At 40.3% G+C, this 12,884-nt stretch overlaps 1 protein-coding gene across 2 annotated transcripts; it reads left to right on the forward strand.

Annotated features, from left to right (window-relative positions):
- Positions 1–1,306: 1,306 nt before the first annotated feature.
- Positions 1,307–11,979, forward strand: LOC107690614 (splicing factor 3B subunit 1-like). Of its 2 annotated transcripts, XM_016488996.1 has the most exons (25): positions 1,307–1,409; positions 2,186–2,358; positions 2,461–2,562; positions 2,697–2,811; positions 4,766–4,845; positions 4,945–5,133; positions 5,285–5,522; positions 5,611–5,823; positions 5,900–6,021; positions 6,124–6,321; positions 7,599–7,700; positions 7,777–7,956; positions 8,057–8,143; positions 8,265–8,535; positions 8,644–8,789; positions 8,928–9,074; positions 9,166–9,291; positions 9,379–9,600; positions 9,685–9,867; positions 9,960–10,071; positions 10,349–10,469; positions 10,561–10,692; positions 10,777–11,049; positions 11,156–11,372; positions 11,485–11,979. In XM_016488996.1, exons 1-25 carry the CDS (start codon positions 1,382–1,384, stop codon positions 11,641–11,643), a joined length of 3,936 nt encoding a protein of 1,311 aa, XP_016344482.1. In that variant the 5' UTR covers positions 1,307–1,381; the 3' UTR covers positions 11,644–11,979. The 2 variants fall into 2 exon arrangements, with proteins under 2 accessions (XP_016344482.1, XP_016344483.1); XM_016488997.1 differs by lacking the exons at positions 1,307–1,409; positions 2,186–2,358; positions 2,461–2,562 and having other exon boundaries at positions 2,724–4,463.
- Positions 11,980–12,884: the final 905 nt, after the last annotated feature.

The raw sequence follows: 12,884 nt of genomic DNA on the forward strand, positions 1-12,884 counted from the left end.
TTTTAAAGTAATGCATTACAATATTGCGTTACTCCATAAAAAAGTAACTAATTACGTTACTTAGTTACTTTTTATGGAAAGTAATGCGTTACGTTACTTTTGCGTTACTTTTTAAATCTGGACAGGGCTTGCTTGTTTGTTTTTAAAATAAAAAAGTTATATTTTTGGCAAATATAAAAAAAGCCTTTTCACACCAAACGTGAAATGAATAAGCCTCAGGCTGAAGGGAAAGTAAGTTTACGTCCGTACAGTAGAATGCAGAAGAAGACATTTCAACACACTTAAAAAAGACAATAAAAAAAGACACACAAATGTTTGTCTAGACTGATTTGTGCTTATTAGTACGGTTGAACTGGATCATCGAAGGTCAGAAGCAAAGACATTGGTTAATAGAATGGGATTAAATAAAGCATATTTGTGTTGTTTAACATTTAATTATTGCAGGTTTGCGTCATATTCTGAGTTGCATTATTTTTATTCATTTTGAGGAATACTGAATCTGTGTTTTTTTTTGTGTGAGTGAGATGAATGAATGCATATTCATATTTATTTTAGAACTACAGTCACATCTTCTGATTTCTCTCAACAAGGGGACAGGAGAGCTGTCAATCAATAAATTGAAAAAAAAAGTAACTTGCGTTACTTATTTGAAAAAGTAACTCAGATATTCTCTTGAAAATTAAAAAGTAATGCGTTACTTTACTAGTTACTTGAAAAAAGTAATCTGATTACGTGACTCGCGTTACTTGTAATGAGTTACCCCCAACACTGCCCCCCACCATGGGTCCACTATGGCAAACAGCGAATATATTGTGCTGTTTCATGCATTTGAGACGCTGTGTTTTCCTCAGTGTATAACTGACAGTTATATTCCTCATCTGTAAATGTTAGAAAGTCATTTTGCTGTCAGGAGTGGGTGAGGCGCGAGTGAACGAGCGCTGCTGCGCGCATGCGCACTATAAACAGATGGCGTGCAATCGAATAGGAGCGCAATAATTCTAGGTAAAATATACATTTTGCTAAAATATTGTTGTTGGACATTAAATGTGACACATGTGGAATTTTAATCCTACATATATGTGTATTTTTATGATAGCAGTAACTGTAATTCAAATGTAAGCTGGCTAATACAGCCCTAATTAAATAGCTCAAATGAGTTAATGTGTATTCCTCTGATCAGTTAAAATGTAGTCTGTTTTCTATGTTTTTTATTTCATTTTTAATTGTGTTTAATTTATGGTGTTGACATCTAGTATTTGTGCTCTGCGCATGCGCATTGTTTGTGCCGCAGGGAATGCGTCTGCGCGTTGTCGTGAGCGCAGCGGAGTCGAATGTGCAGTCAAAGGCCTTCCGGTACTGAGGCTCACACAACAGCAGGAAAATGGCGCAGATCGCCAAAACACATGACGGTAAATTCATTTTTCAAAGATTATTGAAGAATATATAGATTTTTGTAGTTTATGTCTACATTGCATTTGGGGTGTCTGTTCTTTTCTAGTCCTAAAAAGTGGAATTAGCGAGAAAAAGCAAAATGAGGCCAGTTTGAGGTGGTGAATAGAATATGGCGTCTGATCGTTGAATCAAACCTGGCCGTGGCGCACATGACAAATATTAACTAATATTCTGTCTGGAAATTCGTCTTGTGGTTTATAGCATAGTTAGTTGTAACATTCATTGCAGAAATACGTATTAGTCTATAGACATTTTATCTGTTTTTATTGCATAGTGTTTGAATGTTAAAAATACGCTGGTTGAACGATTATGTATGGAAACCAAAATGGCGTTGCAAACACAGACCAGATCGTTACCCGTATAAGGTTGTTTATCTTTATAAAAAATCCAATTGAGTGGTTGTTTCTGTTTCTCTGTAGAATTATAAATTGTATTCATTGTCTGTTTGTTTGCCGTGCTTATGTAAACTAACTTATGTGGATAATTGTTCCGTTTCTCGCCCCTCTAACGAAGTGTTTATATGTTTATATTGTGCTTGTTTACGCACTTTTTTTTATTAGTGGATCATGCTATGCATGTAAAATGTTATTCTAAAGCATGGGTATGTGTAACTGCACTATGTGGGTGTGTAAATGTAATTTATGAGGCGTATATGAGTTATCGTTCACCTGTTTATAGGTATTTTGGTGTTCTGATCTCTGGTTGTTTTTTGTTGTTGTTTTTTTTCGCTTAGACATTGAGGCTCAGATCCTGGAAATCCAGGGTATGAAAGCTGCCCTGGTGGAGGGAGCTGAGCAGGGGGTTGGGCTTGATTCCACTGGATATTATGACCAGGAGATCTACGGAGGCAGTGACAGCCGCTTTGCTGGATATGTGACATCAATTGCTGCCAACGAGCAGGAAGATGTAAGTGATAGCATAATATCCTAAATAGTTTTAGAAGAGCCCATGTCAGCATGTGTAAGTACTGCATGAAGGAGTTTCTGAACCTAACTATTTTAATTTCAGGATGATGATGAAGATTCGTCCACAAGTCTGCTTGGACAGAAGAAACCTGGATATCATGCACCGGTTGCAATACTCAATTCCATTCCTCAGTCAGATGAGCAGGTAATTAACAGAGATTCCATCTTCAAGCTCCAAACTTTTTTAATGAAGCTTCAATTTGTTTCCCAGATGCATTTGTTGAAAGATATAAAAGCTAACTGTCATCATACAATATTCTTTTTTTGCCCATCCTGCAGTATGATCCCTTTGCTGAACACAGACCACAGAAGATTTCAGACCGTGAGGACGAGTACAAGAAACGCAGACAAAAGATGATCATCTCCCCAGAGCGTCACGACCCATTTGCTGATGGTAAATTTTACACTACTATTCTCCTCTCAGTTTATTTTATCTGTCCATGCCGATCAGTATTTACTCTTTTCATGAAGTTCCGGTCCAGACCAGTTTTGTTTTTGGTTAACCCTTCGAACACCACCCAACAACTTGCTCCCTGGATTCGACTGACCTGCAAGACTGTCTTAGTAAGACATAAATCTTTTAATGGGATGTGCTGAGAACCAGTTATTTTTGATTCAGAGTTTTAAGTGAGTTGGGCAGCAAAGATTTTGGGAGACAGTTGGTTGGGTGGTGTCATTTGTCCCATCAGGACATAGTTTGCAGGTAGGTGTGTTGTTCGAAGGGTTAATGTACTTTTTTTGTGTGTAACAGGCAATACAATAGTCAGACACATCAAACAGACACTTTTTATTGAGTTAATAATGCCAGAGGCTGCAGTGCACTTTGTTGTGCAGTTACTGTCAATTTTCTTTTCACTTTTCTCTTGTTCCATAATATACTCTATATATTTGCCCAATGGCATGTTGGCTAGACACCTATGATGTGTCAAAGTTAGTAATGTTTCCAAAAGAGTGGAACTCTAAATAATCTTGAGCCACTTCTGGACATACTTTGCAAGTTACTGTGCATATCGCTTGTAGTCTGTTACAAAACCTAGTGAAGCCAAATTTAACATCCAATAAAATGTTTTCCAGCCATTTTAGTTTCTTTAAACATATGGCCTGTGGGTGCTCGTACTGGTACAAATTAGCAAGGAGTTTAGGAACTTCAGAACATGTTGCAACAGGCTGCACACACTCAAACTGCACCAGATGGGGTCAGATTATGGGAGGGAATTGATTCTGGATCAGACAAAACATCTTGCATGTAGTCCCAGACAGAGGAAGCTTTACAAAACTGTTGTGTAAATATTTTTCTATTTTATTATCATAAAATAGAGATATATCTATTGAAGAATCTGTGTACCAAGATTCCACAGGCCCATACTAACTGTCCTTAATTTCTCTCCTACAGCAGTACTGCTTTGCCAGTCCTGTCTGCACTCTCTTAAGGGTGCAGCAACTCGTCCTGTGTAGGTTATGGTCAACAAAAAGCAGCGTGTTTAACAGATAAATCAAGACCGTAGTTGGTAGTTTTGCTCTGACGTGAGGCCAGAGGGTCTTTCAGGGGAATCCACCATGGTTTCACGAAACGTTTTTTCTTTTATTATTATGAAGTTATATATTATTTTTAAAGCCTCATCAAGGACACTTTTCTCTTCTCAACTTCATGTCCTCCCTTCTCATTTGAACTTTTCATACCAATCCATTGTAGATGTATTTATATTTTTTTAATGAAATTAAATGCATAAGTATGCACAAGTGTGCGTTTTTCCTTAATTTGTTTCTGATTCAAATTAATTTTTTAAAGATTTTATTAGAATTCCCCAAAGTGTTCAGTGTCTCTGGCTGCAACACGTATAGAACAATAAATGATAGTACAATTTTGCAAAGTCGTTTTTTTTTTGTGTTTTTAAAATGAGTTACAAGAGCAGAACAGGTGGTATGCTATTGTGTGTGTGAGTTCAAACCCTTTTCCAAAGTGTTACTAATGGTAAAGAGAAATTTTCTAGGCTTCTTTTCTGCCGGTTGAAGTCTGACTGCAGAGGGACCCTTGGCACTGAAAGTGTACGTATTCTGGAGAGCGCAGCCCAGGACCCTGCATCAGTGATGGCTATATCCTCTCCTTATCTCCTCTTAAAAGCAACAGAAACCTCTTTGTACCTGCCTGTTCTTAATGTATGACTGTATACTAAGAGTGCTTAGCTTTTATTGTCTAGGGTTGTTTTGTGTTATGAGAGGATAGTAATTTAAACATTTAAGGCCATCTATTCAGGGACAGTTGACTCTAGTGCTTTGTGTGTGAAAATGCTGGTTTTGAGACTTACTAGGCTGACCGTCTCGCATTTTGTTGGTGCTCTTTCGCATAGGGGGCAAAACGCCGGACCCCAAGATGCAGGTCAGGACGTACATGGATGTTATGAAGGAGCAGCATCTGTCCAAAGAGGAGGTAAATAACATCGGCTTTTAGTGAAACTGTAAGATGTTGGTGATTGGTAAATTAAGAGATGTTCCTATTTGACCAAAATATTCAATGTGTTTTCTCCAGAGAGAGATCAGGCTGCAGATGCTAGAGAAAGCAAAATCTGGAGAGCTGAAAGCAGTGAACGGCTCTGCTGCATCTCAGGCTGCTGCGGCCAAACGCAAACGACGCTGGGACCAGACAGCTGACCAAACCCCCAGCAACACCACACCCAGAAAAGTGTCCAGCTGGGACCAGGCAGATGGAGGTGCCGATGTGAGTCAATGTTCTTTAACAGCTTTAGGGCTGCAACTAACGATTATTTTAATAGATTATTTCTTCAATTAATTTGAATTAAAAAAGCCATATATATATTGTTAATTATATATAATATAATATTGCTAATCCTGTTCTTCTCTTTACCCAGACACCAGGACACACACCTTCCAGCAGTCGCTGGGATGAGACACCTGGCCGTTCCAAAGGTAGCGAGACCCCGGGAGCTACTCCGAGCACCCGTATGTGGGAACCCACACCAAGCCACACCCCAGCTGGAGCTGCCACGCCAGGTCGAGACACCCCTGGACATGCCACTCCTGGCCACGGAGGGGCCACTTCCAGTGTACGCAAGAACCGCTGGGATGAGACACCAAAGACAGAGAGAGGTCTTATATTTTGTCCAGTTTGTGGTGCATTCACTAACAGATATTTAATGCACAGTGATTTGAAATCATTTTATTTTGTGTGTTTCAGAGACACCTGGTCATGGAAGTGGCTGGGCTGAGACTCCACGTACAGACAGAGGAGACGAGTCAGTGGGTGAGACGCCCACCCCAGGTGCAAGCAAGAGGAAGTCAAGATGGGATGAAACACCAGCCAGTCAGATGGGCTCTTCAACTCCTCTGCTCACCCCTGGAAAAACCCCTCTGGGCACACCTGCTATGAATATGGCCACACCCACTCCAGGTACTGGACCGATGGTGTTGGTTGTTTCTCTTGTAGTTAAAAGTGAAAGTTGCTGTAAAGTTTTTAATGTTTGCAGGTCACCTGATGAGCATGACTCCAGAACAGCTGCAGGCTTGGCGCTGGGAGCGAGAGATTGACGAGAGGAATCGCCCATTGACTGATGAGGAACTTGATGCCATGTTTCCAGAAGGATACAAAGTACATAACTTTATTTCCTACAGAATGCCATTACTTTCTGTCAGAAAATTTATGTATTGATATTTTGCTATTGCTAACTTTTTCATCTGCCATTTTCCCTAGGTACTGCCCCCACCAGCAGGCTATGTACCCATCCGCACCCCAGCACGTAAGTTAGCTGCCACCCCCACCCCCATCGGAGGCATGACTGGCTTCCACATGCAAACAGAGGACAGATCTATGAAACAAGTCAACGATCAGCCCTCCGGAAACCTGCCCTTCCTCAAGCCAGATGACATCCAGTACTTTGATAAACTGCTGGTAAGTCCCGTGTACACCAGGAATCCCAGGGTTGTGGAAAACCTCGGATTTTCTGGATGCTTTAAAAAAAAAAAAAAAAGAGTCTTTTAAAATGTTAGTCTTTTATTAGAATGTTGTATATTTAATAATAATAATTGTTATTATTAAGGTTATAAACATAACTTTTAGTATGTGTAATAGTATTAATAAATAATTTGAATTATAATAAGATTTGTACATTTTATAAAGAAAATGTGAGTAGGTGCTTGCCGTGGCAAAACTTGGCACTAGGCAGTTACTTGGGTCTTCTGTGTGATTACTAGAGAGCCAACTCCCATGTCTGTACAATGTTCTGGTGCTGAAATATGGCTTGTTTATATTGATATACAGTTGCTAGGGTCTGGATAGGCAGTTGGCAGGGTTATAGAGACTACTTGGCAATCTGAGTCAAAATAGTCCACCTCCATGTCTCATCCAGAGATGTGGCCCATTCAAGTTACTATATAGTTGTTGAAATATTCTTAATGATTGTTAGGGCATGGCTAGACCATTGCCAAAATGATAACTAAAGCCTACTGACAGTGAGTCAAAAGAGAACCCAGATGTTCACGCCGATAGCCTTGTGGGCAGCGTGCCGACATACAGCGATGTTGCATTCTTTGTGTCCCTTCTTCGAGTCCCGGCTCGTGGGCCTTTCCCGATCCCTTCCCCCTCACCCTCTCCCACTTCACTTCCTGTCATTGCTCTACTACTGTCCTGTCAAAATAAAGACAAAAAAAAAAGTGAATCCAGAAGTCACTATGGTGTAATATACAGGTGCTAGGGTGCTCTCAGTGGTTGCCATGCCATTGGTCAGTTAAGCCCACCCTCATGTCTCTGTTATTCTGGTTCAGTGATATGGCTAGTTCAATTTATTATATGGCTGCTAGGGCATGGCTAGATTGCCAGGGTGATATTTAAAGAATGCTTGGCAGTCTTGAGTCCAAAGAGCCCACCCCCATGTCTCTACAATGTTCTGATCCAGAGATATCCTTCTTGTTTCATTCCATTCATGGATCTGTGACAAACGCTGGAGGAAATTTGTACAGAATTAAGTTTTTGAGATGATAATAGTGATGCTTTGCTAGCACCACATTATTATTATTATTAGGAGTAACGGCATTAGTGGTATTATCTATAAATATAACTAACAAAAATAATTAATTATGAATCAATTATTAATAATAATTATTTATAATAATTTCATTATTATAAAAGTATGATTTTAATTTGACCAATTGTCCAATCTTTGTTTGCAGGTCGAAGTTGACGAGTCCACCCTCAGTCCAGAAGAACAGAAGGAGCGCAAGATCATGAAGCTGCTCCTCAAGATCAAGAATGGAACACCTCCTATGAGGAAGGTTAGTATCCTCTCTCACACTTGGACTATAACACAATCTTGCAAGGATGATCTCTTAACTAGCTCTCTCCTTTCAGGCTGCTCTTCGTCAAATCACAGACAAAGCCAGAGAGTTTGGTGCAGGACCCCTCTTTAACCAGATCCTGCCATTGTTGATGTCTCCTACACTGGAGGACCAGGAGCGTCATCTCTTGGTGAAAGTCATTGATCGTATCCTCTACAAACTTGATGACTTGGTTCGACCATATGTCCACAAGGTAAGTCTGCATTGCATATAAGCATTAATTTTAATACTTGGGTGGGAAAACGTGTTAACCTTTCATGTGTCTTTTCTAACGTTCCTGTTTGTTCTTACAGATTCTTGTGGTGATTGAGCCCTTGCTGATTGATGAAGATTACTATGCTAGAGTAGAGGGTAGAGAGATCATCTCCAACTTGGCCAAGGTAAGATGGTTGTCTGTAAATAATAAATGTCATCTTTGGTCGATAGCAGCATCCCAGCAGTTGTTTAATTAATCTTTAAATTTTGTAGGCCTTAATCAAATCTGCATTTCTCCATTAACAGGCTGCTGGTCTGGCCACTATGATCTCTACCATGAGGCCTGATATTGACAACATGGACGAGTATGTGAGAAACACGACAGCTCGTGCTTTCGCTGTTGTAGCGTCTGCCCTGGGCATTCCGTCTCTCCTGCCTTTCCTCAAGGCTGTTTGCAAGAGCAAGAAATCCTGGCAGGCTCGTCACACGGGTATCAAGATCGTACAGCAGATCGCTATTCTCATGGGTTGTGCTATCCTGCCCCATCTCCGCAGCTTGGTGGAGATTATTGAGCATGGTTAGTATGGCATTGTGGTCTCCATCTTTCTATATGTGGGTGTACAAAAAGTATTTTTTCATTGTCTGCAATGTAGGACGGTCTCAAACTATTGTTTTTTCCCCTCAGGTCTCGTGGATGAGCAGCAGAAAGTGCGAACCATTAGTGCTCTGGCTATCGCTGCCCTGGCTGAAGCTGCTACACCATACGGTATTGAGTCCTTTGATTCGGTGCTGAAACCTCTTTGGAAAGGTATCAGGCAACACAGAGGCAAGGTGAGCATGTGTTTGGTCAATGGAATCTTGACGTCGTTTTATATGCACTGTTTGCTTTCAGACTTACTTTTTGGGCTGCAAAAATCTGGGCTCAGATTTTTAGTAAATGTTTTTAACAATATATTTGTGTCGTCTCAGGGTCTTGCTGCCTTCTTGAAAGCCATTGGATACTTGATTCCTCTTATGGATGCTGAATATGCCAACTATTACACCAGAGAAGTGATGCTTATCCTTATTCGAGAGTTCCAGTCACCTGACGAGGAAATGAAGAAGATTGTCCTCAAGGTGCATTAAAAACTATTCAGAAGAATTAAAAATGTAATCTTTCTAAAACATTTTAGGCTAAACTTTCTTTTTTTCTTCTTGTACATTCCAGGTGGTGAAGCAGTGCTGTGGCACAGATGGTGTGGAAGCCAATTACATTAAAACAGAGATTTTGCCCCCTTTCTTCAAACATTTCTGGCAGCACAGAATGGCATTAGATAGGCGCAACTACAGACAGGTATGTGAGATCATCAGATAATTAGAAGTAACGTTAACCATGAGTAATATGCATTTAATCTCATTTGTCTTTTTATTTGTATAACAGTTAGTGGACACTACAGTGGAACTGGCCAATAAGGTAGGGGCAGCTGAGATTATCTCCCGTATCGTGGATGACTTGAAGGATGAAGCTGAGCAGTACAGAAAAATGGTCATGGAGACCATTGAGAAAATTATGGGCAACCTTGGTGCCGCTGACATCGATCACAAACTGGAGGAGCAGCTTATTGATGGAATCCTGTACGCCTTCCAGGAACAGACCACTGAGGTGAGTTATGGACTTTGCTGCATGTTAAATATCCTACTGCTGTTATATGATCATCTTACATCATAATCTTGCCTGTATCTCCAGGACTCTGTAATGCTAAATGGCTTTGGCACGGTGGTAAATGCTCTGGGTAAGAGAGTTAAACCATACTTGCCTCAGATCTGCGGTACAGTGCTGTGGCGTCTCAACAACAAATCTGCCAAAGTCCGTCAACAGGCTGCTGACCTGATTTCTCGCACAGCGGTGGTCATGAAGACATGCCAAGAGGTGAGGGGCGCATTATGTACATTTATGGACTGGTTAAACAAAATACTGATACTGCTTACTAATATATATCTTGCTTTTATATTTCCATGTAGGAAAAGCTGATGGGCCATTTGGGTGTGGTGTTGTATGAGTATCTGGGAGAAGAATACCCAGAAGTGCTGGGTAGCATTCTTGGAGCCCTTAAAGCTATTGTCAATGTTATTGGTGAGTGTCGGTCAAAGTGCTTCATTACTGGTGTTTGCTATTGCATCTAAGCCCTAACTCTTAAGTATTCAACTTTGCCGCAGTTTTCTTCTCTACATTTGTTTGTACATTTGTACAACCAAAAATACTCTGCCAGAACAGCAAAAAAAATTTTTTTTCTGATTGACGTTTATTTTGGAATCCTTAAAAATCATTTCAGTGCATCATATATTTGAGTTATTTCTACTGCTTTGCTTTCTTTTGAGTATAATTAAGTATGTAAATATCCCGTTGGCAGGTATGCACAAGATGACACCACCTATCAAAGACTTGCTTCCACGTTTGACTCCAATCTTGAAGAACAGACATGAGAAGGTGCAGGAGAACTGCATTGATCTAGTGGGCAGAATCGCTGACAGGTCAGTTCTACAGTTCCCTGCAGAATTCGAGCTATTAACATTTGAAATATTCTGATAATGCCTCCTAAACACATCATTGTGTCCTTTGCAGGGGTGCGGAGTATGTGTCTGCCAGGGAATGGATGCGCATCTGTTTTGAATTGCTAGAGTTGTTGAAAGCCCACAAGAAGGCCATCCGCAGAGCTACTGTCAATACTTTCGGCTACATCGCCAAGGCCATTGGGTAAAACACAAAATCCTTCTCAGCAATGCAGAATGTGTCAGGTTTGAAAATGTTGATTTTTAATTTCTGTTCTTAAATCTCTAGTCCTCACGATGTGCTGGCCACGCTGCTCAACAATCTGAAGGTGCAGGAACGTCAGAACCGTGTGTGCACAACGGTAGCCATCGCTATCGTGGCCGAGACATGTTCGCCGTTCACCGTGCTTCCTGCGTTGATGAACGAGTACCGTGTTCCTGAACTTAACGTTCAGAACGGTGTCCTAAAGTCTCTGTCCTTCCTGTTCGAGTACATCGGTGAAATGGGCAAAGATTACATCTATGCCGTCACACCTTTGTTGGAGGATGCTCTGATGGACAGGTAAGCTGGGAAAAGAATGACTGATTTTCACAAGAGAGTTACCAATTAAAACATGCAGTTTGTTTTCAGTAGGCCTCTGTAACTCTGTATTTGCTCTCCATTGCAGGGATCTTGTACACAGGCAGACAGCCAGTGCTGTGGTGCAGCATATGTCTCTGGGAGTGTATGGCTTTGGCTGTGAAGATTCTCTCAATCATTTGCTCAACTATGTTTGGCCAAATGTATTCGAAACGTCCCCTCATGTTATCCAAGCTGTCATGGGGGCCCTTGAGGGTCTGCGGGTGGCAATTGGACCCTGCCGCATGCTGCAGTATTGCTTGCAGGTACATTTTACTCTTCCAGCATGGAATCTGCACACTTTATATAATGTTTTTTTTTTTTTTTCATTGACTTGTAAAGATCTAATGGCCCAATGTTTTTTTTCTCCCTCAATAGGGTTTGTTCCATCCTGCTCGCAAAGTGCGTGATGTGTACTGGAAGATCTACAACTCCATCTATATCGGCTCCCAGGATGCACTGATCGCACATTATCCTCTTGTCTACAATGATGAGAAGAACTCATACGTTCGCTGTGAGCTGGAGTACTTCGTGTGAATATAACTACCCTTACATGTGCACTCTCTCTTTTCTCCTATATCTGTCTAATTCATGGTTTATAGGACTTGGTCCATTTTTTATGTTCTCTGGTAGGTTACAACCAGTACCACAAATTCTGTGGCCTAAAATTTATTTCTTATTAAAAAAAAGAATGTTAAATGTGACGCTTTTTGCTCTTTGGATTAGACGTTTCTGTTTGGCACCATGCACAGTGACAGTAAATATAGAAGCAGAGTTTCTGAGGAATGTGATTTATCTTCAGTAATTCTTTTAATTAGAGACTTGTGTCCTGATCTGTCAAGCCCACTCTCTCACATCTGTTCTTATTATAATGTTGCTTAGTTTGGCTGAATAAACATTTGTGTATTAAAAGTCATTGGTCTCCTGTCATTTGTTTGATCTGTGTAGCACAACTAAAAGTAATCCTGATTTTATTCTATCTACACTTTCAGTATTAAAATCCTATCAAATGTAATCTAAAAAAAAAAAAAAAACGATCAAGCTTCAAAATTAGCTAAATTGACTGGAAATTTGAAAATCAAATCAGATTGGGCTGCAGTGTGAACTAAGAAGACCTTTTAATCAGAATATTTCTAGCTTTTACCTGTCGTACAATGCATGTTAAACCCAAGGAAGGATCTTGGGTTTAATGCATTCATTATATGAGATATTGTTTGGTTATTTCCCACATTCTGCTTAGACACAACAGAAGATGTAAAAGGAAGATTGTCATTTGTGATTTTACACAAACATGAGGGTCCTGGAGTTTCTCAGGCTGAAACAACGTGAGGCCATACTTTAGAGATTTTCAGACATTTATAACTTTTACATCCACCCTTTCAGATAATATTTGCACTTTTTCCATGAAGTCAATGGGCTGCTTTATTTTGGAATGCAGTGCTTGTGCTGATCTTGACAATCTTGAAAATATTCTCTTGAACATTTGCTTTGTCAGTGGTCCTTGGCTGTTAAGTTTAAAAAAGAGCTAAAGCCGTTTGCCTAGAAAACTACATTTTGGACTATGTCCTGGAATGTGTTTGAATTGACTTGAACCTCTCAGTTTTCATTAAATATTAAAATGTGTACTTTATAGTATATCCTCTTGTGTAAACAGTGCATATGCAACAGCCACTTGCCATGGTCTCCTTTTTACCCATCAGCCCAAACTCATGCCTTTTTAAATATAGCTTCTGTATCAAGCAGACACACACACACACACACACAGACAGTCTGTTAGG

The sequence above is a fragment of the Sinocyclocheilus anshuiensis genome, unplaced genomic scaffold (assembly GCF_001515605.1).
Source record: "Sinocyclocheilus anshuiensis isolate Anshui unplaced genomic scaffold, SAMN03320099.WGS_v1.1 scaffold1709, whole genome shotgun sequence".
In the NCBI taxonomy this organism is placed as follows: domain Eukaryota; kingdom Metazoa; phylum Chordata; class Actinopteri; order Cypriniformes; family Cyprinidae; genus Sinocyclocheilus; species Sinocyclocheilus anshuiensis.

Coding starts and splice junctions, on each gene's coding strand:
- LOC107690614 (XM_016488996.1), top strand. CDS start 1,382: ATGGCGCAGATCGCCAAAACACATGACG. Junction 6,322..7,598: donor AGTACTTTGATAAACTGCTG/GTAAGTCCCGTG, acceptor CTTTGTTTGCAG/GTCGAAGTTGACGAGTCCAC. Junction 8,536..8,643: donor GGTGGAGATTATTGAGCATG/GTTAGTATGGCA, acceptor TTTTCCCCTCAG/GTCTCGTGGATGAGCAGCAG.